Genomic DNA, 25,774 nt, shown 5'->3' on the forward strand with positions numbered 1-25,774 from the left:
GGCTATAGGCTGTGTATTCTTGCTTTCTCTCCCCCTTCTAAGTTCTACCCATGGTGTGGCTACAGATTATGATGTAACTTTCCTGATAAAATTGGAAACAAAAGAGGCATTTTGTAGAAGAAAGGGAACTGGATCTCACTAGATCTATTGGGATGTATTTCATATATGGCTTGTATTGTGTACTAAAATTACTATTATTTTTATGATTTTGTCAGTATCCTGCAGAAATCCAAAAGTATGACTATGATCCGAATTTTGCAATAAGAGGGCTTCATTATGATGTGCATCGGGTAGGTATGGATTGTTTATTTGGAACATCATTGGTTATTATCTGTTTTCATTTCTAAGTAGTCTGAAACAGTTGCCAGATGCAAGTGAACATACTTACTTTTCAAATTTGAAATAATATTTAAAGAAATGGTATTAGAAATTAGCTCTTACGTATTAAACCCAAGGTTCCTTACAACTTAATTGATCAATTATGCACCATCATTTTTTTTATTCTTAGCAACCACATAGATAGCTTTCCTCCTTGATGATCTGTTCCTCACCTGTTCTTTCAGATCTCTCAGTGGTGCACTCATTACCACCACCAGTCCATCCACTTTGCTGCTGGTGATCCTCCTCTTCTCTTTCTCTCCACTTTTCCCAACATTAGACCCTTTTCTGGAGAACTGGGTCTTAGCATAATGTGTCCAAAGTAGGATAATTTGAGCCTGGTCATTTGTGTTTGGATTGAGAACTCTGGGTTGATTTGCTCAATTATATATTGGTTTGTACTTTTTGCTAACCGTGGTATTCTCAGTCTTCTTCAAAATCAAAGTTACCTTACAGCATGTACCTTACAGTACTATATAAAATAATACCAGCTAAACAATTATTAGGAAGAACTCAAGGTCTGCAATTTGTAATCTTAGGTTACAAATCATCCAGCCTTTTCTGGCTCCAGAGAGAATGACAGTTCAACAGATTGCTTGATTACCTTGCCTCAAGTATTACTGCAGCTACATCGCACAATTTTGCCTCCTGTTCAGGTTCAGGAAGTGGAAAGGTGCCAGAGTACTTAATCCATTATCCCTAGTTGAAATGCTTCTTTATTTTTGAGACTTCACAAGAACAGGAAATTGGCTTTAAAAGAACATTTTTTTCAGTCTCAGTTGCTTACTCCAGTAGAGAGATTCGTATCAATCTTTAGTAGGGTCATATAATGTAAGGGATGTGGAAAGAATATAGCCAATAAAAATGTAAAAGAAGGCATAGGAACAAAAGATATAAAAAGGTATGATGGGAAATAAAATGTTAACTTTTGGGCTAAGATGAAGTACAATAAAACAAACCTTGATTTTCTCCTTTTGTCTGCCACATTTGTATATAATTCTATAATCCCCTCCATTGTCTTCCTATCTCTAATCAAACCATAAAATATGAAATTTTAGATGTGTAATATTTTTTGGGGGGGAAGGGCTGCTCATAACCAAATTGTATCTTTCACAATCAAAACAAGTGAAATTGACAGTTCTCTTTTTCAATGCTCCAAAATCTGCTTGCCAAACATAAATAATAGGAGCATTTTTAATCTTTCATTTTAAATCTCTGTAAATCATAGCAGGGTTGTGATTACCAGGATCAAATGGAGTTTCCTTTTGTCAACTGAACTCAAGAACAGCACCCTTGGGTTCTAAATGAAGATGAATAACCATGTAAATGTGAATTGATGAATATATCCATGGGTCATTTAGCTGCCTCTGACACTAATTTTCTATAAAATTAGTAAAGACGTTTATCAATGAATATTAGCCCTGATCGGTTGGTGTTATACAACTCTTCTAAGATTTCTGATCATAATATTTAATTGTAGACACTGATTAACTGAAGTATATCTTTTAAAATATGTAGTAGTAATGGCAAAAAAAGTTTCTCTGAAATTTATAAGTTTAGCCTGTAACTTTTCTTGCTTTAAAGGCAATATTAATGAAGATTGATGCTTTTCACTACATTCAACTGGGAACTGTGTACAGGTGAGACAGGAAGCATTTTTTCTTCTGGGTATCTGTAATTCACTATAATAGCAATAATAAGAGCAGAATGAATTCCTGCCTTGTGTGACTATCATCAAATAGTCATCATCACCTGTGTTCTCTACGTAGCACTTTGACTTTCACTTTGTTCTACCTTCTGCATTAATGGTGGAACAATCCAGAATGCCATCTGTAGTCATTCTTTAACCATTCTTTCCATTACATCCAAGAAATACAGATTGTAGTACTTCAAATGATAGGATTTAAAAGCCATTTTTAAATATATATTCTTTAGCTGGAGTGGATTAGCTGACTAATGTTCTTGCTTCCAGCTGCTAAATTGTACTGGCAGATTGCTAAAAATATTCCACTGTTTGCAATCAGTTTTGCTAGCAAGACTGATTCTAAATATTTTTCAGCATGAATCACCATTCTGTTTGTGCTCAACAAAAATTCAGATATAAGCCTTGGTGGAGCAGTGGGCTAATGCCTCCTTAAGTAACACCAGCTGCCTGCAATTAGTGCAAGTTCGCATCCCACCAGGCTCAAGGTTGACTCAGCCTTCCATCCTTCCGAGGTAGGTAAAATGAGGACCCAGATTGTTGGGGGCAATTAAGCTGACTTTGTAATAATGCCGCTTGGGGGGGGGGAAGCCCTAATAAGCAGGCATATACATAGAATGAAGGCTATTGCTAAGCACATTGATTTGTGCTTTAATTGTAAGCCGCCCTGAGTCCGGAGAAGGGCGGGATATAAATGGGATTTAAAAAAAATAAAATAAAAATAATGTTAATTCTGCAGTCTTACTGATTATTCAGTCTTTTCACTTTCTGCAAATGTTTAAAAATTCAGTTGCATCTCTGTGAAACATTTATCTTCTATTAGGCTACATTCCTGCATTTTAAAAATTGGGATATAAACTATTGAATTTACTAAACAAAAATTAGTAGCATGCTATAATGCTAGAGATTTTTTTATAATAAAGAAAATTTATGTTTAACCTACAGTGTTTTAAGCTAAAAGGTTTTAACCTAGAGATATTTGACCCAAACTGGTGTGAAAAAATGTTTGCTTCCTAACTAGTATGGTCTTCAAAGATTTAGAGGAATCAAAGACCCACAGGATGGAAGATGCTAACTGAAAAAGTTATCCTAGCATTTAAAACTTAATATCTTGTACTTGGAAGTAAAGCCACTTTATTCATAAAGGGCTTAGTTCTACTTAGATATATTTTGCATTGTGCTGCCTTCAGTCTTTGAGCAGTTACTCATACTGGGGAAAAGATTAATTCTTATTTGCCAATTTGTAATGACCTTTGGAAAACCCATGAATTAAACAGGCTTGGGGGTACTTTGCAGGCTGAATGTCATCCACAATACTTTATTGAAATTGGAACCCTTGATTTAACAAATTGTCATGTCCTCAAACACTGGTGGCTAATTTTTGTCATGAAGCGAAGGCTGCAAAATGCGTTAAGTCTTTGGATAGGCTTAACACACCAAAAATAATACTAGAGGATTGGTGGGGAAGCAAAATGATGAGAAATTCCCCCAAATGTGGAATCATTTAGATCCACTTATTTCCACAACTTCACCATGTTATTGTCCTGCTCTCTTTTGTCTCTGGTCCCTGAAGATTATAGTACAGTAAAAGAAAGTGTGCCATCACCAAATGTTAAAATGTTGTCACTGATATAGATAATCTATATTACATTTTACATTTCTGATACTTCATCTTAATCTACCAGCTAGGAGTAGCACTCCTGCCTTCCAGTTTTATGCTACTACCGAGGATAATAAGAATCTGTTATTTTATTTAATATATTTTGGACTGTTTCTTAAATAAAAGCATCTCAAAGTTGATTGCACCATATTAACTATTCATCAAAAGCAATACATTTAAAACATTAACAATTTAAAGGAGAGGGAAAGGAAAACAGTTGCAGAATCAAAAACTGCTTATCTGGTCTCACAGGGAAGGCTTGAGTGAAGAGGGAAGAAACCATAGGTTTCTCACAAATTTCAGGAACAATTTCAGTAAAGATCACATTGTCATAAAGAAAACTCACCTGTGAACTAGGACAGTAAGCTACTTCAGTTCAAGGAACATGTAGTAGGGCTTTCCCTGATGTTCTCAGGAATCACAAATTACTGAGGTTTGTTTTGATAATTTGTTTATCCCAATTAGCAACATAGAGAATTTAAAATGGTTCTGAATAGTAGCATATTGCTTATGGCAGGCTAGAAAATTGTATATATACTTGTTAATTGGTAAAGCCTGCTTGGCTTTTGCATTAATATCACTGCTGTTATTGTCAGAGGATTGAGTGTTGTACCAGATGAAGAAGTAATTGCTATGTATGATGGTTCCCATGTGCCTTTGGAACAAATGAGTGACTTCTATGGAAAGGTAAAACTTTTTTTTGAGACTTTTAATGTTTTTTGTCATTTCCTTTCCCTTTTATATTAGTTTGTATTTATATATATATCACGTTGAGAGTTAAAGGTATTATAAAAAAGAAAGTAAACTATGAGTTGTTTTCTGTTAACATGGAAATTTGAATTCATATAAGTATGTTTTTCTTCTGCATCTTTTGTAGAATACTAACTTACAACTAGGCATCTCACTACTTCTGTTTTTCTGCAAGGCAGAGGAGATTTTTGAGATTTCAGCTTAAAGCAGTAATCCAAAGCATATTTAGAATCCAGGACAAAATCCTTTAAAACAGAAACCAGGGTTCTCCAATTCTTATAGGCTAGTGGCTACAATTCAAATTTGAGTGTGTTGTGAGCATTTTCACCAAGTGTCTCAGAAGGCTTGCTGCACCATAAAATGGATGCCACAAGGACCAGTTTGCAGAATAGTGCCTGCCATCCAATTAAATGTCCTGCCTCTTCCTATCTCCTTGTATTACCTTTACACACCAGAACTGTTGATAGGAGATTTTTAAAAGTCAAGAAGGTGACCTTTGCTACATGACCATAGCTACCATCTTGAACTTTTTCTTCTCCCACCCATAGATGTTACCGGTCCCTTCCCAACAAAGTGATGGAATGTAATTGTTCATTATTATGCTCCAAGAAAAATTAAACAGCCTATTTGCAGCCTCTTGGGTTGGAAGTAAAGTTCTTGCTGGAAACTTAGTTTTTCAATGACCCAGTTTCCCTGCTTAATTTTTACTTTTTAATGTAAAAAGAGAGGAGGGACAGAGACTGAGGGATGGCAAGCAAAATAACCATGGGTGCCTTAGAACCCATCACTACCAGTTTATAAAATTTAGGTGTAAACAGTTTAAAAGCTAGCACAACATCTTTAAATAAAATGGGTTTAAAGATCTTTCTAAGGACAGCAAATATAGAACCAATTGTATATTCATTGGAGATGCTACCAAAAATTTGTTGTCTTTTGTATCTGCTAATCTGACTAAATTGTAACTGGCCCAGACTAAGAAAAGTTATTATATGCCATCTTTGTTGCTTGTAGGCTGATTGAAAGCATTATTAACACCTTCTGAAACATGTGATATTGTTTTAAAGCACATACATGAATGTGGTATCTTTGGTTGCAGAGTTCACATGGTCACACTATGAAACAGTTCATGGATATCTTTTCCTTGCCTGAGATGACTCTCCTGTCTTGTGTGAATGAGTATTTTCTGAAGAACAATATTGACTATGAGCCGGTGCACCTCTACAAAGATGTGAAGGTATTGGGCTATCCCATTGTGACAGTCATCCATATAACAGTTTCCCCAGCCTGATGCCCTCTAGCTGTGTTCTACTTCAATTCCCATAATACCCATTCTTCAGGAATGGGATCCTATTTCTTGATACATATGTCATATGATTATTTTATAATTGTTAGGAGCCATAATCCTTCAGGTCTGCAATAAAAAAAACCATTACTATAAAAAAGCGGTAATTCCATTATATTAAAACATTATGACCCAAAGAAAAACTTATAGCTTGTTCTTCTTGCCTATTAGTTTTAAAGTATGAAAGATGTTTGCTTCATTCAGATTTAGCTCATTTTTAGATATCTTTTAGATATTTAGGTACTTCATTTTCCTGTCAATATAGCTAGTTACTGAAAACAAGATTTGGGTCTTTAGTAACAGTTTCTGGATTTCTCGGTTGTAAAATATCCTTGGAAATGTGTGAGCAGTATCTAAGTAAAATCTTAAAAATTGAGTGAAAACTTTGACCAGGTAACTGTACATCAGAAACATGTGGAGAAAGTGCTGAAGGGACAGGGTCACTGTATGATTGACCAAACACATATGGATTTCCTTATTTGCATGAATTTGGGATTGACTGGCAGATTGGATGAAAAACTCGTGCAACAGATTGTAGTCTCTCCATGCTTAATCTGAGAAACGGGAAGGTGAAGGAGGTAAATAGACTTATAGGCGTTCAGTACCATGATTAGGGACGCGGTGGCTCAGTGTGTTAGGACACTGAGTTTGTCGATCAGAAGGTTGGCAGTTTGGCGGGTTGAATCCCACGTAGCAGAGTGAGCGCCTGTTACTCGTCCCAGCTTCTACCAACCTAGCAGTTCGAAAGCACGTAAAAATGCAAGTAGAAAAATAGGGACCACTACGGTGGGAAGGTAACAGCGTTCTGTGCCTCTTTGGCGTCTAGTCATGCCGGCCACATGACCACGGAGACGTCCTTGGACAAGCGCTGGCTCTTTGGCTTTGAAATGGAGATGAGCACCGGCCCCTAGAGTTGGACCCGACTAGCACGCATGTGCGGGGGAACCTTTACCTTTACCTTACCATGATTAGAAGAATAAAAGTATTCTTAGTGAGGAACTATATATGAACTTAACTTACATAATTTATACATCAGAATTCAATTTCTCTTAGAAAATGGCTCATTTTGGCATTAAACTACATTAAAAATGTAAACAGGATCAAGCTAATGGTTTATGAACCTGGCTTTTTAACACACATTTTGAAATTGTGAATTTATGAGAGTTGTTGTGTTAATATAATTTGAGCAAATTGCTTTGATATGAACAAATTCAACAAATATAAAATTTTGACTTTGATATGGGTAACTACTTATTCTGGCCTTCTTATATGAGCCCAGATATTATGGTTTCTAAAACATGGTTTATGCTTAGTGTGTGCAAAGCATTTGGGGTTTTATTTGGGAAAATTATTAGTCTGTAATATAATGCAAGATTGAAGCCAATCTATTTTCTAATCATAGATAAAGTTGAACAGTAGGAAACTATATGATATTACTAATAATCCCTGAGTGAATAATTATTTTCTTGGATAACTCTCAGTCTTGGAAGTCACAGGTTTGCTAATACCTTGTCTTGCCATGCTCCCAGAAATTTATCAGCAACTGAAATAATTATAGAAATATAGAGAAGGTCCTGCTAATTAATTTCTTTGCCCATCAGATATAACTCTATTTATATAGAGAAATATCTCATTCTCGCTTCCATTTTCCCTTATAACTCTATTATAACTATTTATATAGAGTTATTATTATTATTAAATATCTCATTCTCACTTTCATTTTTCCTAACAGGATTCAATCAGAGATGTACACATCAAAGGAATAATGTACCGTGCAATTGAAGCAGATATTGGTGAGCCTGAGTGAAATTTTTTTGAAGAGATCACTTTTTTCCTTTATTGATGGATTTTATATTATTGCTGTTAATTCTCTGACCTTTGAATTTCCCCACTGGCACCTGGAAATCATTTGCATTATTTTTATTTAAAAGTGAATTGCCAAGATTTCATGGTGCATATGCAATACCTTGCAAGATTTTGGCATCTAAATCACGGCATTTTTAGAGTCATATTGCTACTTGTAAAGTTTGGGGTAATTTTTTTTAAAAAATAAAAGTGAATCTGAAAAGATTATCAAACCTTTGCTTCCATAATCCTTCCCTAAAAATAGACTCTGCCTAATACGCTTTGGTTTGTTAATGGAAGTTAAATAATTTAGCAAGTTCAATTTCATCTTTGTCCAAAACTTTCTGGTTGCAGTTTATTTTTAACTATTTTCAAAACTGATTTCTGTAAGAGGTCCTACAGTGATAGCGAATAGACTTTATAATCTTTTCATAATAGTATGTAGTATGTAGGCACTAACTAATGAGGACCCAGATTGTTGGGGGCAATTAAGCTGACTTTGTAATAATGCCGCTTGGGGATGTGTGAAAGCCCTAATAAGCAGGCATATACATAGAATGAAGGCTACTGCTAAGCTTGTAAGCTGCCCTGAGTCTTCGGAGAAGGGCGGGATATAAATGGAATTAAAATAAAAATAAAATTAAAGCAAATTGCCTTCAGGTGCAAATGTGGCAAACCCAAAGTAAATAATTTGTAATTCAACTTGCATACTAAGTGCATTCATATGAAGATGCTTAGATATTTAAGAATTTTAAAATCTTGGCACATGAAGTATTCTTAAGCTGTTTAGGTAAGTTAAGAATGTAAGAATTTTTACCTGTAAGATAAGAAATATCACATGTTATGTCAGCGTTCAGAAAAGCCAGTTCTTGCAGGCTCATATATTTATACATGTTTGATTATTAGGAAGAACTCTTGAGATGTCAGAAGTTTACATTTTGGTAAAGCTTATGTTCTTTATTTAAGATTTGTTCTGAAATCAATTTTCTATGCCAGGTCAAAATCTTAGAGCTTTCTGAATATGTCTCTGGAATCTTATGATCGGACCATCTTTCAGCAACTATTAATTTTACATTATCATCAGTTCATCTACATGGTGCATCTAGGTAGTTTTCTTAAGAACTGACTTTTGTTTATAGGAACCAGTCTGAAAAAAATGGGAAGGTAATGCCAAATAAAATAGATCAAATTCTACATGCAGTGATGCCAGTTTCCATAAAAAGGCTATTTCCATGCATTGGTTCATATGTCTGCAATGCTTGTAATCCAGTCAGCTACCATCAAGGTCATATATTGTTGCCATGGTCCAGTGTGTGTGAACTAAAAGTCTCCAGTGTTGTGGCAACTATGTGGAGCATTCCCAAAGGTATGGGCTCTTCAATACTACTGCTTGTCTTAAGTAGCCCTAATAATAGTTAAACATTTAGTATATGAGTAGGCTTTTCATTGCAGTTTTTTCATCAAAGGACCTCCAAGATTGCTTGTTTTTAGTGGCAATGCTGAATTTGGGATGACATGACTTATGCAAAAAAAAGAAAAGAAAGAAAGACTTTGCTATAAACATTCATTCAATTAGAACCGTTTAGGATTTCCCCCCCCCCCTTATCTTGTTCTCTGTTTTCTAGAGAAATACATCTGTTATGCTGAGCAGACCCGCGCTGTGTTAGCAAAGCTGGCAGCTCATGGAAAGAAGATGTTCCTGATCACAAATAGTCCTAGCAGCTTTGTGTAGGTGGTTTTTTTTGAGCATAAACCCGTCAAAAATTTCATCTTAAAATTAACCATTAGTTGTCACTTTTAAAAAATTTATACTAGTTATACTTGTGTTATTAAATGTTGGATTACTTTTTATAGGGACAGAGGCATGAAGTACATAGTTGGAAAAGATTGGAGAGATCTCTTTGATGTAGTCATTGTCCAGGCAGAGAAGCCAAACTTTTTCAATGATAAGAGAAGGTGAGTTCCTTGCTGCTGAGTTATAAATATCTGTAAGATGGCCTTTGTCATGACGAACTCGCTCAAGCATTGCAGTGGGCCAGAGAAACCCTTCTGAAAATGGCTGTTGCCCAAGATTTATTTATCCTGCATTGTTCCCCAGGCTCTTTAGAATAATTTTATTTATATTGCTATCTACCAGATTGTATTGCTTGAATCAATATATATATATATGTGTGTGTGTGTGTGTCTGTGTGTCTCTGTGTCTGTGTGTCTCTGTGTGTGTGTCTGTGTCTCTGTGTCTGTGTCTCTGTGTGTGTGTCTGTGTCTCTGTGTCTTTGTGTTTTTTCATGGAAACCATCTTGATGTCTCTGAGATGAAAAGCAACAAGTAAATAAACCCCCTCTGTGATATATTTATGCTGCCTGTGAAATTGTGATATGGCATACCATGACAGGAGCTGGACAAGCTTAGGGTTCTGCTGCAGAGTCCATCTGCATAACTCCCAATGTGATAGGTTAGAGACAAAGCTAGGCAAGTGAGTGAGAAGAGAAACAGGAGTTTCTCCTGGTTAACTTTGGTTCTAGTTACCCTGTTCTAAACTGAAACCTTTCAGATATTTCTCATGGGAATGGGTATTGGGGTGCAACAATTGAAGTCCAATGCAGATGCCTAGCACCAAGCTGAGCAAGATAGCATGAAGTCATACCTTAATCTTACCGGTTGGATTTTTGATGCACTTACTTGGAAACTTAAAATCATATTTTTAGTTATCCTGCTAATATTTCAGACCCAATGCTCAACAGGTCAAAGTGGTAGCTAGTGTACAGTATTTACTTTTCATGTCTATTTTTTCTTCAGCTTAATCTCCTTATCAGAAAATTGCAGATCTCTGGTTACCTTAGATTGGTGTTTTGGCAACCACAGGTAGTCCTTGACTTACAATTAGTTGTTCAGTGACCATTTCAAATTACAACAGCTTTGAACAAAGGGACTTATGACCTGTGCCTGAGGTTAATGGCTGTTGCAGCCCCTCTGTGGCGACATGATTAAAATTCAGGTGCTTGCCACTTCACCTTCACCTACACAACCTCATGGATGCTGCAACTTCCCCCACCCACTTATCTCCCCTCCCATCTATGTCCTTCTAGCCCCCTGCTACTCAGTGCTCCATTACCTCAGCTGACCGTCACCACCATCTTCTTGCTCCAGTTGTTGTTGATGAGATATACCTGGCTGGGCTGCTGGGCTATATAGGGCTGAGTTCATGTAGCAAAAAAGGAAAAAAAGCCAAAAGCAGGAGAAGGGAGGGGCTGCTTTAGGCTCCCTCCCTTTTCCCACTGCTAAGCCAGCTCCATACAGACTAGAAGCATAATGTAAAGTGGTGCTTGTATATACTTCAGTTCAGGGACGGGATTGCTTTCTTTCCCAGTTTTCGTACTGCTAAGTAAACCCCATATGTCCAAGGAGCATTGGAAAAGGATAATGTTTTTGCATATTCTGAATGAGGGACAGAGCTGCTTTAACTCCTCCCCTTTTTCATCATGCAGAGCAAGCACCATACAGCCCATGAGCGCTGCGCGAAGGGGTGTTTTGACCTGATCCAGCCCCTTTAAGCTGCTTTCTGCCTTTTAAAAAAAATTCTTTTTTTTACTGTGTAAAGGTAAAGGTAAGGGTTCCCCCACACATGTGTGCTAGTCGTTTCTAACTCTAGGGGCCGGTGCTCATCTTCGTTTCAAAGCCGAAGAGCCAGCGCTTGTCCGAGGATGTCTCCGTGGTCATGTGGCTGGCATGACTAGACACCAAAGGCGCACGGAACACTGTGTAGCTGTGTAGCTGGCCCCAATTGCTGATTTTTTCCCTCTCTTTTTTTAGACCTTTCCGCAAAGTGAATGAAAGGGGTGTTTTGCTTTGGGACAAAATTCATGAATTACAGAAAGGCCAGATTTACAAGCAGGTATTATTGTTGTATCTTTTTTTTTCTTTTTTCATGTTTAAAATGTACCTGTATTTTCAAACCAGGTAGCAATCATGCTAAAGTAAAACAGAATATCTAAACAATTGAAACAATGGTTATTTCATATTTGCAGGTACTTTATATTATATGTATGCAATCTTATTTTTGCTTTGACAATGTTACAATGACTATGTTGACTAGATATTTATTTGTAAAAACAATAAAGATGGGATAAAAATAAATAAATAATGCATTGTGAAACATAAAGATAAAAGAGATAGCAATAAATGAAACTAATTTAATTCCCTTTCATATTGGATTTTCCTTGCTGTTTCTAAAGGAAATCATTTTATTTTATTCATTTTAAAGTGTAACAATATGAATCATGGAAAAAGGGCTGTAGCTCAGCGAATGAACTCTGTTAACTTAAAAAGATTTCTAATTCAGACCTCAGATTGGAGAAATCTTCTGTCTGAATACTGTTAAACACTACTAGTTACTCATTTTAACCAGTACAGAGATTATTGATCTGATTTGCTATGCTGAATTTTCCTGTGATCAATGTGAACTGTAATATAATGGCCTGTAAATTGAAACAGTAAGTCCAGAATTACTAATTCTCAGTGAAACTTGAATAACACAAACTGTGAATTAATTGCTTTCATTTTCATAAATTCAGCCTTTGGCATTGTCAAAGGATAAGTCTCTGAAATACTATTCAAAGGTCTGGAAAAGATCAGAGACCCCAGAAAACTGTTACCACTTCAAATTGTACCATGTGAATTGAACAGCTTGTCTTCTGCAGAGTTTCATGAACTGCATGTGCAAGAAGACAAAATAGTCTAAAAATATTGTCTAGTTAGTCTAGACAACAGCTATATTTCTTATTTTCCTCTGTCCCCAAAGTTGATCTTAAGAATATTCCTTAAAGCATTACTTTAAAAGGAGAGAAGCTTAATTTAGGCAATCTTACCCATAAAAACAAGACCAATGTAATCTCAGGGCTAATAGATTAAAGGACATTTTGTATTAATGAGAACATTGAAATCAGATTTCTAGATCAACAGTAACAAAATTTGGCTGGTAACTACTTCCCTTCTCCCACCTCTTTCTTTTAGGGTAACTTGTATGAATTTCTGAAACTGACTGGTTGGCGAGGTTCCAAAGTCTTATATTTTGGTGATCATATTTACAGTGATCTAGCTGTAAGTACTTTCTTCCCCGTGTATTTTTTTTTAAAATGAAGCTGGTGTGATCCAGAAGAATGAGCTATATATTATGTTATTAATTATAGTAGAGGGCTACTTTAAAAATAAGAAAGGGCAAAGGACCACATTTTTGCAATAAAAGTGGGGAAAATTCTTGAGTAGGATTAGTCTGGTCTTCAGAAAAAAACATAAGGCTCTTATCTTATTGCTATGTATATTTTTTGAATTTGTTTTATACAGCTTTCAGCAGCCTGTTTCTTCCTAGTAGCAGTCACTTTCTGCAATAATAATTGAAATAGAGCTCAGAGTTCCAAACTTATAACCTTCCCTGCACCTGCCGGTACAGATTATACTGTTTTTATGTTGTTAAATATTGCTAACCCAACTGTTGCAAGAGAAAAATATCTCCCTGATTTATTTAATGCAGGTCCTGTTAATATTTTACCATTTTCTGATCTTAAACTCCTTTCTCTAATTTACTCACCCTTTTTTCTTCTGACCAAACAATATCTGATTATTTGTGCTTTATTTATTTATTTACCCCTTGCCCTCAAGTCTGGTTACCTGGTTTAGAATGGGTGTGTTTTACACTTTTAATTATTGCATGACGATATAACTAAGATCCGTTTATGTAAAAGTATAGATATCTTCAGATAGCATCTAAGCTGAAGGAACAGAAAGTATGCTTTAAATGAAATTAATACAAATGGTTTTCTTTTTTTTCTTTTTTTGTGATAATTGTTGGCAAAAAAGGATCTGACCTTAAAACACGGCTGGCGAACAGGGGCAATTATTCCAGAATTACGAAGAGAGATTAAGATCATGAATACTGAGCAATATATTCAGACTATGACCTGGCTGCAAACCCTCACTGGACTACTGGAACATATGCAGGTTTGTTCTTTACTTTTTTCCATTCTTCTCATCCCTACCTCTGTTTTTTCCCCCCCATTGCTCGTGTTGCAAATTTATTTTATTTTATTTATTTTAATCCCATTTATATCCCGCCCTTCTCCGAAGACTCAGGGCAGTTTACAATCTAAGCACAAATCAAATGTGCTTAGCAATAGCCTTCATTCTATGTATATGCCTGCTTATTAGGGCTTTCGCCCCCCCCCAGCAGCATTATTACAAAGTCAGCTTAATTGCCCCCCAACAATCTGGGTCCTCATTTTACCGACCTCGGAAGGATGGAAGGCTGAGTCAACCTTGAGCCTGGTGGGATGCGAACCTGCAATAATTGCAGGCAGCTGGTGTTACTTAAGGAGGCATTAGCCCACTGCTCCACCAAGGCTCCTAAAATAAAAATACACAATATAGAAACCATCAGAATTGATGCATGTAAACTCTAGATGGGCTAGATAGGAGATTAACCTCTTGTTCCCAGTTCTATGCCCACTTAATAATTAGAAGGATCTTTACCTAATGTTCTTTTGCCCTAGTGATGATAATAAAGTTAAAATCACAGTGCTGGTATTAAAATGCAAACATACGTTTATCTTGCTTTCACTGTATGCTTGTGATATGGCTATTTTTTTTAAATAAAACCTCTCTATGTTTCTTATTCAATCTGTCCTGCCCATCTGTTATAAATGTGTCCAAATACGGTCTATTTTAAAACTCACAAATATATATCATTTATATCATGTCATTTCAGATTCACAAGAATCCTGATTGCCAAATGATATTAAATGAGTGGAAAAAGGAAAGAAAGGAAATGCGGTAAATATTAAAATATTAAAATTGGATACTTGTGTACAAGTTTATCCAAGAATAAACTGAACTCAGTTTTGGGGGTTATTCTTGAATTATTTGTGAGCATATATACTACATTCTAAATTTTAAAAAAATTGAACCGATATATTAATTTGTTATAAAATTAATCCTTATTTGCTTCATTTTCCTAATAATTTTGTTAATAGCAATAATTAATGCATAGGAAATTCAGCTCCATTGAATTCTGAATGGTTAACTACATTTTTATTTTTAGTTCTGTCTCTCGTAACGTTAATTATAAGACTGCAAAAACATATCTGACGTAATTTAAGTAACAACTATGAAGATTAGGGAGCTTGCTTGCAGAGTATTTTCAAGGCCACCCAACTCAAAGAGTGTGACCCTGGGCACTCTGTGGCATAAACACAAAATAACTCAAATGTGTATGTCTTCTGGCTCTGTCTATCTCCATCTCATTTGTCATATAGCTCATCTGTTCTTGATAGGTGATTGAGCATTGAGTATAGCTTTGCTTTTGGTTACATGATGCTTTTGCTGGTGAGAAATTCTATCACAGAGTAAGATATGAAATTAAGCCAACCAAGGGTAGGTCATTGTTAAAGTTTCCAATCCACATTCAACTATGTAATTCACTAATTTATTTTGCACCCCCTCTGTCCCCAAACCTCAGAGGATGGTGGTTGTAGGGGAGAAATAAGGAGAGACCCCATGTACCCTACATTGAATTCCCCATGGAAAGATGGGGCATAAATGAAAAGATGGTGTGTGTGTGTGTGTGTACACACACACACACACACACACACACACACACACACACACAAACATATATCCTTTATTGAGTGGCCTTTCTTCAGTGAACACCTTTGATTTTGAGGCCTTATTGATATAAAAACAAATCTGTCCTATACATTCTAAATATCTGATCCAAAATAAATCTTTCAAGGTATGTCTATGGAGATTCTCAATAATCCAGGTCATAGTTGTCCCAAAGCTGCTTTTTCAAAAGCCAACTGGAATTTTTGGGTGTTTTTCCTTGAAAACTTGTCACTGAAGAACTGAAGAAGCTTCTTGGATGAGAAGTGAAATATTTTCAAAGAAAAAAACCCAAGAAAGCCTTTTGAAAAAGCACCTTTGGGTTTTTCATGGCATGTAACACACTGATTGTTCTAAATGTTTTCCCCTCCCCTTTTCTCCTCAGAGAAATGACCAGGAATTTCTTCAACTCTCAGTTCGGAAGCTTATTCAGGACTGATCAAAACCCCACCTATTTCTTAAGGCGCTTATCTCGCTTTGCTGATATCTACATGGCTTCATTGAGTTGCCTACTGAACTATGACCATGATTACACATTCTATCCACGAAGGACTCCTTTGCAGCATGAACTTCCAATGTGGTCTGACCAGTTGTGCACGGGCACGTTCAGAATACCGTTTCTTCAGGAGATGATTCAGATCAAATAACCTCCACACACACCCAGGTTTTTTTGGTAATGTAACAGTTACCATATTACTACATGGTGGCTTTTTAAAGAATATTAACTGTAAGAGCAACTTTCTCTATAGTAATTGGTTCTTGTTGTACACGCTATGGAGCAAAAGTGTCTATCCAGCGGCTCTCTCATTTTTTTGTAGTGAGAATTGATAAAACTATGGTTGCACTAAGAACTGATTCTTTCCTCCAGTTGAATATTGGCTGGAATGGAAAATCATTTGCACATAAATTTACATACAGCTCATAATATTTGTCTTATATGCTCTAACCAGAGGTCATTACTTGAAATTTGGGCTTGATTTAAATATTCAGCTAAACGCACAGTTACTATTATACTTTATAAGGAATGTAAAATCTCCTCAAGGTTTCAAATCCAGGCAGAGCTGGGCAACTGCTATTTTTTAAATCAGAATATTAGAAAATATTTTTAGTGGATGAGAGATTTAAGTCCATGCAGCACTCAGCCATTATTTTTTCACAGACTTTTATTTTCCTTAGCTGGGAAAAGCTGCAAGTAGAAAACCAGATTACATTGCTTGTATTGAACGAATCAAAGTTTTCATTATAGAGATTTCCAGCCAATGAAAATTGACAGGATAGTTAGTAAAATTGGCGGTAGAAACACTACAATTCTGTTTCTGTGTAGAAACAGAAAAATACATCTACTAAAGTGTGTTCAAAGTGAACATCTTTATAATATAAGAGCTCTGTATGAAGAATTAATGGTAGATATAAAGCCTTATAGCACTGGGCACTTCAGTAGAATGCCATCATGTTCTTTAAGAACGGTATTTTATATATTGAGGCTGCAATACTGTACTTACTTTCCTGGGAGTAACTTTGAACACAATAATATTTTAGTAATGTATAATAGTATTATTGGCCTGTCTTCATGATAAGAGTGAAACAGTTACAATTTTTAAAAAAGGTGAAGATTTTTTCTCTCTTTAATCCTTATTCCCATACACTTAAAAAGTATAAAGGCTAAATGTTTGAGGGTTTTAAAGCCAGTTCTCCACACTGTGCTTAAGTAAGTCCCACTGCTATTCACATCTTGAGCTCAACAGTCAAACTATGTATAAATACTAACATTATTTCTAGGAGGATAATGAAACAGCAATATAGCAAGAGCTTTGAACTAACAATCCCCTTCCTAGTAAGCTACCAGTATTTCAACTAATGGAACAACACAACTTTTTCTAAAAGCTATTGATAGGCCATAAAAAACTACATGGTAGAAGTTAATAGATAATCTACCAGTTTAAATCCAATGGTTACTGGTATATAAAGAAATTATTCAGTCTTAAAACTGTTTAATTTGGAATTCTGGTTGTTTTTAAATGAGCCAGAAATTTCTAAAATGCTTAAAGCAGTAGAGTGCAATTTTCATGGGCATTGCAGTCCACCTACTTTGAAAATCTTGAATCATTCCTTAAAATATATATTAAAACTTCATGTATATTATGAAGCTATTCAAAATGTAGCCAGAATTTATTCTACATTTATTTTAGGAAATAATTTGGCTCCCCAATGCTGTTTACATAAATACTATGCTTCAAGTTTGCAAAAGCACTTCTCTGTAGAAAGAAATTATATAATGTTTTCTGAGGTTTTCGCGGGTGTTCGTATGTGGATCTTTGGTTATTCGGGTTTTTCCCCGCGTAGAACTAAAGGTGTAGGGGCAACGTTTCGACGGAATCCCATCCGTCATCATCAGGCTGGTGGCTTCTGCTTCCTTCTTCTGGGAGAAGCATGTGGCTGTTTGTTCCTCTTTTTTAAACTGCCAGAGGGGGTGTGTTCTGTGGGTGGAGGTGTGCTCTGATTGGGTGGGGGAGTAAGTGTGTTCTGATTGGGTGGGAGTGTGTTTTGAATGGTGGGTGTGTTCTGATTGGGTGGGGGTGTGTTTTGAGTGGATGGGCTGGTCTCAGCTGCCAGCCTTAGACCTGAGCTGGTGAGTTGTGCTGCTTTTGTTCGGCTTCGTGTTTGTGGTGGTGCCATGTTTTTATAGTGGGTGTCAGTTTGCTTATTGTGTGGTTTGGAGGGGTTTAAAGTGGCTGATGTTGCAGCTGTAGTTAGGTTTCTGTTTTGTGGTTGTGCCTCGTTATCATTGTGGGTTCGGATTTGCTTTTTGAATGGTTGTGTGGTGGTGATGTCATGTGGTGTTATCATGACTTTGGGTCTATCATTCTTGGTGGTTGGGACTCGTCTGTCAATCAAGGCGGGTTTCCAAATGGTTGGTAGGCGAGAGGTATCATCTCGTTTGTTTATGCTGTGGGGGCGTTTTTCTATCTCAATGGCTTCTCTGATTATTCTGTTGTTAAAATGTTCAATTTTGGCGATAGTTTTGGTATTTTTAAAATCAATTTCATGTCCCGTGGCTTCAAAGTGTTGGACCAGGGATGAAGTTTGTTCTCCTTTTCTGAGTGAGTTTTTGTGCTCTTCAATGCGTGCACTTATTCTTCTGTTGGTCTGTCCGATGTATGTGGTGGGGCAGGTGGTGCATGGGATTTCGTATACTCCTTGGTTTTCTAAGCCAATTATGTCCTTGGGGTTTCTTAGGATGGTGGATATTTTTCTGTCTGTAGAATGCTGTTTTGATGTTGTGTTTTTGGAGGACCTTGCTGATTCTGTCTGTGGTCCCTTTTAAGTATGGGAGGAGGGCTTTGCCATTTTCTTGTTCTCTGTCTTGGGTTTTTGTGGGTGTCTCTCTTCGGATTAAGTTGGTAATCGTGTTTCTTTGGAATCCATTGGCTGTTAGTACATTAGTGAGAGTGTGTAGTTCGGTTTTTTGGTGTTGTTCGTCAGCTAGGTGTTTTGTTCTGGAGATGAGTGTCTTGGCTACGGAGTTGATCTGTGCTGGGTGGTGGTGTGAGAGTGCGTTCAGATAGCGCTTTGTGTGTGTTTTTTTATGGTAGATAGTGTGTCCTAGGGAGCCGTTGGATTTCTTGTAGACTAAGACATCAAGGAAGGGAAGTTGATTGTTAGCTTCTGTTTCCATGGTGAATTGTATTTTGGGGTGTAGGCTATTGAGGTGTGTGAGGAAGTCATCCAGTTTTTCTTTGCCGTGTGGCCAGATTACAAAGGTGTCATCTACGTATCTGAGCCAGAGTTTGGGTTTGTGGTTGGATTTTTCTAGAGCGAGGGTTTCAAAGTGTTCCATGTAGAGGTTTGTGATGACAGGTGAAAGGGGTGATCCCATGGGTGCTCCTTCCATTTGTTTGTATCTTTGTCCATTGTAGATGAAATATGTGTTAGATAGGCAGTGGTTGGTCAGATCTAGGATGTGTTTTGGGGGGTTGTATTTATTTAGGATAGCTGTCAAGGCTTCTTTGATTGGCACTTGGGTGAAGAGGGATACGACATCGAAGCTCACAAGTAGGTCACAGGGCTGTAAGTTTAGTTTACTTATGATCTCTATGAATTGGAATGAATCTTGTACGTGTGAGGTGATGGAATTTGCGTAAGGCTGTAGTTGTTTGGCAAGAAATTTGGCTAGATTTTGTAGAGGTGAGCCTATGGAGCTGACTATGGGTCTGAGTGGGGTTCCTTCTTTGTGTATCTTGGGCAGACCATAGAGCTTAGGACATCTGGATGATTTTTCTCTGGGAATGATTGTTTTCTGGATCTCTTCACTGATGGGGGTGAATTATATAATATATATATATATTAAAAGCAGTAGTTGGCATTATTCCATTTTGGTTCCAAATACATGTCTTGAACAGATTTTCAAGATGTGTGAGTTATTTCCTGGTTTCACCTTTACTTTAGGAGCTTAAATCCTCAACAAATAACCCTTAAGAGAAAAACATTACATTTTTACTACTATAGCAGTTCCTGTAACCAGATATTCAATGGTCATGTTGTAAAGGTCTACTGTACTACAGTATTAAGTAAGATGTGCAGAAGGTTATGAAAAATAATAAGTCCTCATTTAGTGCAAGGGTTCATTTTTTCCATAGGCATTTCATAGAGACTCAACCATCCAAGTCTTCCTCCCCAAAGCTCCATTTTCAGTGGGAAGTTTTCATAGATTGTCCCCATCTTTTTGACATCTGTCCAGTTTGATCATGTTATTTACTGAGGAGCTCACCATACAGTCCTACTGCAGTTTTACACATTGTACACATAGAAAAATATTGATATGGAATGCATGATTTTGATTGACTGAAGGGAAGAATAATACCTGAGTCATTATCCAAATATTATCAAAAGGCTATTTACCTTCATATTTTGTTGCCTAATTGTTTAAACTAACAATAGAAGGCTAAGTGGAAAACCTAAAGGACAGAAATGATGATGATGATGATGATGATGATGGAAGGGACCTTGGAGGTCATCTAGTCCAACCCCCTGCTCAGGCAGGAAACCCTATACCATTTCAGACAAATGGCTGTCCAGTCTCCTCTTAAAAACTTCCAGTGTTGGAGGCACAAACTGGAAGTTCAAAGCTTGACATTACTTGAACGGTATGTATCTGTCCTCCTAGATTTTCTGAATGATATTTGTTCACAATATTAAAAAGTCAAAGTAGGACAGTTTCTGAAAATTAGGCTTAGTGTAAAATCTTCTGAAGTTTAGCTGTTCTTGTATTAGCATATGCTATCAAGTCCTGTGAACCTAGTAATTTTGAGCATTCCTGCTCAACATGCTAAACATTTTGAAATCTGCTATAAAGCAGGGTTATTTTACTGCAGAATAAAATTTTATTTCCTTGTGTAAAGTACTAATTGCTGCTACAGGTTTTTTTTAATGCCAAATATTGTAAAAAAGTGCATGAACAGTGACTGTGGAGAGCCTTTGCATACATAGCTGCAAAATACTTGTAAGAGAATGTTATGAATGCTTCAACTGTGGTGTCTTTATCCTGATGTAATTTTGAAATTTTAAAACACATTTAAATTCTAAACCTTCTCACTTGCAGTTACTTTGCTTGTTGTAGACTTTTGTCAGTGTGCTCCACCTGAATAACAAAAGTGAGTCATGCTCATTTGTCAACAATTTGAAGGCAACAAGAAAAACATCTGATCCATATGCTGAAACTTGTTATTGGAAAAATATTTCCATACATACAGAAATAATTTTCTAATAATACAGCATTGTTAACTTACAAACCAATAAATATTTTACTACAGGCATTTATTGTAATTAGGATGGAATTCAATACAAGGTTTTCAGGTAGAAAGCTGGAGGGTGGCAGGGGAGGGAAAAGACCTCTTCAGTAAAAACATTCATCGTATATTTGAAGGAAATATGTGGGGAATATGTAAGCTGAATTTATAGCTGATGATTTTGATAATGTGTCTATTTCAATAAAGTACCAAAAGTAAATATGAGTGAGTTCTACAAATATTAGTAAAAGCAAATTCTACAAGTAGAATGGGTGCAAACATGTTTCTTTAAATTGCTGCTTTCAAGGATGTTATAAACAACTAGCACATGTTTTTATTTCTCTTACCAATGCTGTTAAAGTAGTTTTGTTATCTAAAATAAACTGTTAATGTAAGTATGATGGATGAGACACTTCTCAAAGCTTATAGAAAAAGCCTTTGAAATAGTAGTTGTTGGGAAAAGAAACTATTCTCCTTGGTAGCACAATATAGTAATTTTGTTTAATATTGGATATGTATGTAAGTGTATTATCCATCAAGATGAAAATTAGACTAAGCAGATGAATTTGTTTAGCTTGGTATCATGTTTTTTAAAGGTGGGAGAATGGAGAAATGCTACATAGGTATATTTATATTTATATTTATTATATTTTTATATACTAGCAAGTATATAATTTGTGTCCTTCAAGAAATTAATGTTCATCAAAAGAAGCCATGATGCGTGTGTTTCTGTTCACAGGAAAAAAAAACCAAAGGTTATATTTGTGTGGTAAAACTAGAACCAATAGAATCAAGAATGAAGATGAAAAATGAATGAGGATTGAATATAAAATGAGTATATTGGGTGGTTTATGAATGAGAATCAATTGCAAACAACAGTGGCCCTCTTTTTATCCTCAAAAAGAGAGGTGACGCGTTAAAAATAAGACATAAAAATTAGTGTACTATATGGGTGTGATGGAAGCAAGGTGTCCTGGTGATGATTTGCATGGGTGCATGTAGAAAGGTTGAAACCCTGTTTACTGAAATCTCTCATAAAAATCTTACAATTACGATTGTACTATTATAAAATATAACCTTTAATACTTTCAGAGCAGCTTATCCAACCTTGCTACTATTCGTGTTACAAACACAAATTACAAATGTGCGATTTTTAAAACAACCTGGAAATTATGTTACCTACTTGTGTAATATGCAGTAAGTCATTTTAAAACATTTAGATATTTTTTTAAAAAAAGAATATTCCATTAATGACACGTTTGTAGCAACCCAAACAGCATAGCTATCCCCCGTTGTTGTTTTTTTTTTTACAAAATAAAATACTATTTTGTAAGATAAATGACTTTTGGAAGACAGGGAAGAAGAGGAAAAAAGGAAAACAGTGATTTTAGGATCTGCATAACTAAAAATGACAGAATTACTTCCTAATGAAATTAAGCAACATTCAGTTTTTTAAGGAATTTTCTGTGTTCTTCAATGACTCTTTCCTGAACCAGATGTGTCTTCATTGTCCAGTGGTAAAACTATGTCTCTAGTGAAGGCATTAGAAATCATGGGGAGAATCACTGCTCACCAACTGCTGCTCATCGGAAACCTGTTTTTTAAAAAGGTTATAGTCAGTATTTATAAATAATGCTCTCAACTTTTACTGGCAAAGTAGTTGGCAATATATTACAAATGAAAGAACAGGGGTGTTACTGTCACCCTAAAAATGTTTTTAATTAGTGCTCTTAAAGACCTGATTAAGCAGTTAAGTTCTTGTCTACTTCAAAAGTAGGCTGGAAAGGGGCCAGGTGTGTAAATGCCTCTTGTCGATGGGGCCATTGGCTGAGAAATCTCTTTCTAGTAATTTGCAGAGCAGGATGATCTGAAAGCCATTATTCGGACAGCAGGTGTTATTGAACAGGGAACATTGCTAAGATATTGAAGGGTCTTCTGTTAATAATAAAACGTGAAGTTGGCTTTAGTCTGGCTATGGGGTTGATAGCATTGTTCTTATCATTTCAGGCAGCAGACTGGATTAGAGCAAGGTTGCAGAGGATGTATTTCAGATGCAGACTATCAGAGAGAGAATGGTTGAGTTCAAATATTGCATCAAATATAATGTGAGGGGGGTTGTTTTGATCCTAAAACAAGTTGTTTTGACTTGGGCACATGCTTTGACCTTCTGCCTTGCCTGAGAAGTTCAGAGATACAGCTGATAATTCTGTGAAGTTGTCTTGCAGAAACCTAAGGCAATATTGAACCAATCCTTAAAAAATATAGTCCTATCTAGCCAGGGTGCTGCTATAGGGAGTGCTGTGTTGCCCATCTCTTGGTTGTTTGAATCCAGTGACTACAATTTATTGATGGATTTTCTATTTTAAAAATTATATGTAGAAAGCTAAATGGCAGAGATAGGTGCTTAAGATTAGCTGTGATGTTGTCATAGATACAGTTTTGTTATATGAATGTGTATCATCTTATGCCCTGAATACATGCTAATTCAAAGGGGATAGCAAAAAGGAGAAAAATACAAAAATAAACTCATAAATGTGCTGATAGTTCTGTTACTAAAAGAAGATAAAAACATGTGGTTAGTTAAGTAGAAACCACAATATTTTGTTTTATAATCCAATTCTGGCTTCTGACATATTTTGAAAACAATCCTACCTCATCAGAATAAAAACTTACCAAAAATGGATCATAAGGAGGATCTGATGGAAGACCTGATGAGTTTTCATAATTGGGATTTGAGATGTTGGTAGATGCCGCTTTGTCCAATGTAGTTACATCAATATCATCTTTTTCCTATGTGATATTTTTAAAAGAATATTTTATGTTCAGATTCATTACAAAGAAAGCCAGTTTGGTGTAGTACTTAAAGGCATTGGGCTAGGAAATTGATAGAATATGAATTCTAATCCTGCCTTTGGCTTAAACCAGATGGGTGGCTTATTCGCTCTCAGTCATAGGAACAGGCAATGGGAAGCCATTTCCAAAGAGGACCAACAGTTGCCAGAAGTCAAGATGACTTGAGGATAGCAAAAAACAAAGCAAACAGGGAAGTCAGAACTTATATGATGGCTGTATTTATAAGTTATTTAAATACTAGGGTTTGATTATCAGGAATGCACTAAATCAGTGGTTCTCAACCTGTGGTCTCCGGATCACTGGGGAGGGGGCATGATGTCACAAGGTATTTGCGGAGGCTTGAGGAAATATTATGATTTAATTCTTGAATTAAATCTTGGTGGTCCATGCCACAAAAAGTATTTAAAGGGGGTCCGTGGTAAAGAAAATGTGAGAATCACTGTCCTAAACTAAGCCTCATGTGCTTCTATGTCCCTTGCTTGTCCTCTTCTAGATTATATTCCATCTTGACTGAAGTGTTGAATCCATTCTGGTGTTAGACCATAGTCACCAGAAATAGCATCCTTAGTAGAGCACAGTAAACTCAACAGGAGTGATGAAGATTTTTTTCTCTTTCTCTGCATATTCTACTCAGTGAAGCTAAACAGATAAATCTGTTCTTTGTATGAAAGGAACAGCTTTGTCACATAGTTCTTGTGTTTGATTTCCTTACATGATCAAAGTTGCCTAATTAAAAAAATATATACCCATGTACTGTGGCTGTTCTAAAAGTCTGTTTATGTTACTATGCTTTTTCTTACCCTGAAAAGTTGGAATTGAATGGGTCTGTTCTTAAATCTGAAGTATGAATATCCAACCAAAGCGATGATTCCAATGACCAGAATGATTGCAAAGAATATTCCTGTACCAGCTCCAGGATGTAGAGAAGCCTTGAATTGAGATAAAGAAGGCAAATGGATATAGCAGGAAGTATAATTAAATATTTCACAAATTCTAGAGGGAGAGTCATGTTACTATGTGTTCACAGTAGAACATCACATCACATGGTATTTTAAAATTGACCAAATGTATTGTGGTACAGGATGGACGCAGTGACTCAGTGGGTTAGGACGCTGAGCTTGTCAATCAGAAGATCGGCAGTTTGGCGGGTCGAATCCTGAGTGCCGCATAGCAGAGTGAACGCCTGTTACTTGTCCCAGCTTCTGCCAACCTAACAGTTCGAAAGCACGTAAAAATGCAAGTAGAAAAATAGGGACCACTACGGTGGGAAGGTAACAGCGTTCCATGCGCCTTTGGTGTCTAGTCATGCCGGCCACATGACCACGGAGACATCCTTGGACAAACGCTGGCTCTTTGGCTTTGAAACGGAGATGAGCACCGGCCCCTAGAGTCGGAAACAACTAGCACGCATGTGTGGGGGAATCTTTACCTTTACCTTTATTGTGGTACAGAAATTGGTACAATAACTCAGGATGAAGGAAAATATCATTTTAAAGCCAAGAAGCAGACCAGATTTTCTTTTTGCATGCCATTTTGCTACGAAGGTCTAAGTGTGAACTATGGTAAAACATGCATATAGGAAATGTGTACTACATTATCTAATTTAAGAATATATCTATATTAGAGAAAACAGAAATAACAAGAAAACAATATTTTGTAAAATCAACAACCTGTTCACCACACCTTGATAGCGCCAACAAATGCTTCTAATGAAACAGATTCAAAAAGAGGAGATGGTGGTTTTACTTGGGTTGTTTTCCAAGTACTTTCATGATTGTTCTGGAGCATTCAATGGGTTCTTCATTTTT

At 36.3% G+C, this 25,774-nt stretch overlaps 2 protein-coding genes across 2 annotated transcripts in view; one reads left to right on the forward strand and one right to left on the reverse strand.

The window, feature by feature from the left end:
• The window catches only part of NT5DC3 (5'-nucleotidase domain containing 3), a 33,905-nt gene extending 16,377 nt beyond the window's left edge, over positions 1 to 17,528 (forward strand). The window contains exons 3-14 of the mRNA XM_081330611.1: positions 216 to 290; positions 1,963 to 2,018; positions 4,337 to 4,427; positions 5,587 to 5,724; positions 7,565 to 7,625; positions 9,303 to 9,405; positions 9,532 to 9,633; positions 11,488 to 11,569; positions 12,688 to 12,774; positions 13,531 to 13,671; positions 14,435 to 14,499; positions 15,713 to 17,528. Of these exons, the coding sequence (XP_081186737.1) occupies positions 216 to 290; positions 1,963 to 2,018; positions 4,337 to 4,427; positions 5,587 to 5,724; positions 7,565 to 7,625; positions 9,303 to 9,405; positions 9,532 to 9,633; positions 11,488 to 11,569; positions 12,688 to 12,774; positions 13,531 to 13,671; positions 14,435 to 14,499; positions 15,713 to 15,974 (1,263 nt within the window). The 3' untranslated portion in view covers positions 15,975 to 17,528. The remainder of the gene's footprint in view (positions 1 to 215; positions 291 to 1,962; positions 2,019 to 4,336; positions 4,428 to 5,586; positions 5,725 to 7,564; positions 7,626 to 9,302; positions 9,406 to 9,531; positions 9,634 to 11,487; positions 11,570 to 12,687; positions 12,775 to 13,530; positions 13,672 to 14,434; positions 14,500 to 15,712) is intronic.
• A 5,108-nt stretch (positions 17,529 to 22,636) lies between these two features.
• STAB2 (stabilin 2) overlaps positions 22,637 to 25,774 on the reverse strand; it is a gene marked incomplete at its 5' end in the record, with an annotated part of 101,173 nt that continues 98,035 nt past the window's right edge. Inside the window, 3 exons of the mRNA XM_081330651.1 lie at positions 22,637 to 22,707; positions 23,787 to 23,903; positions 24,767 to 24,895. Of these exons, the coding sequence (XP_081186777.1) occupies positions 22,657 to 22,707; positions 23,787 to 23,903; positions 24,767 to 24,895 (297 nt within the window). The 3' untranslated portion in view covers positions 22,637 to 22,656. The remainder of the gene's footprint in view (positions 22,708 to 23,786; positions 23,904 to 24,766; positions 24,896 to 25,774) is intronic.

The sequence above is a fragment of the Vipera berus genome (assembly GCF_964194415.1).
Source record: "Vipera berus genome assembly, chromosome: 6".
In the NCBI taxonomy this organism is placed as follows: Eukaryota; Metazoa; Chordata; class Lepidosauria; order Squamata; family Viperidae; genus Vipera; species Vipera berus.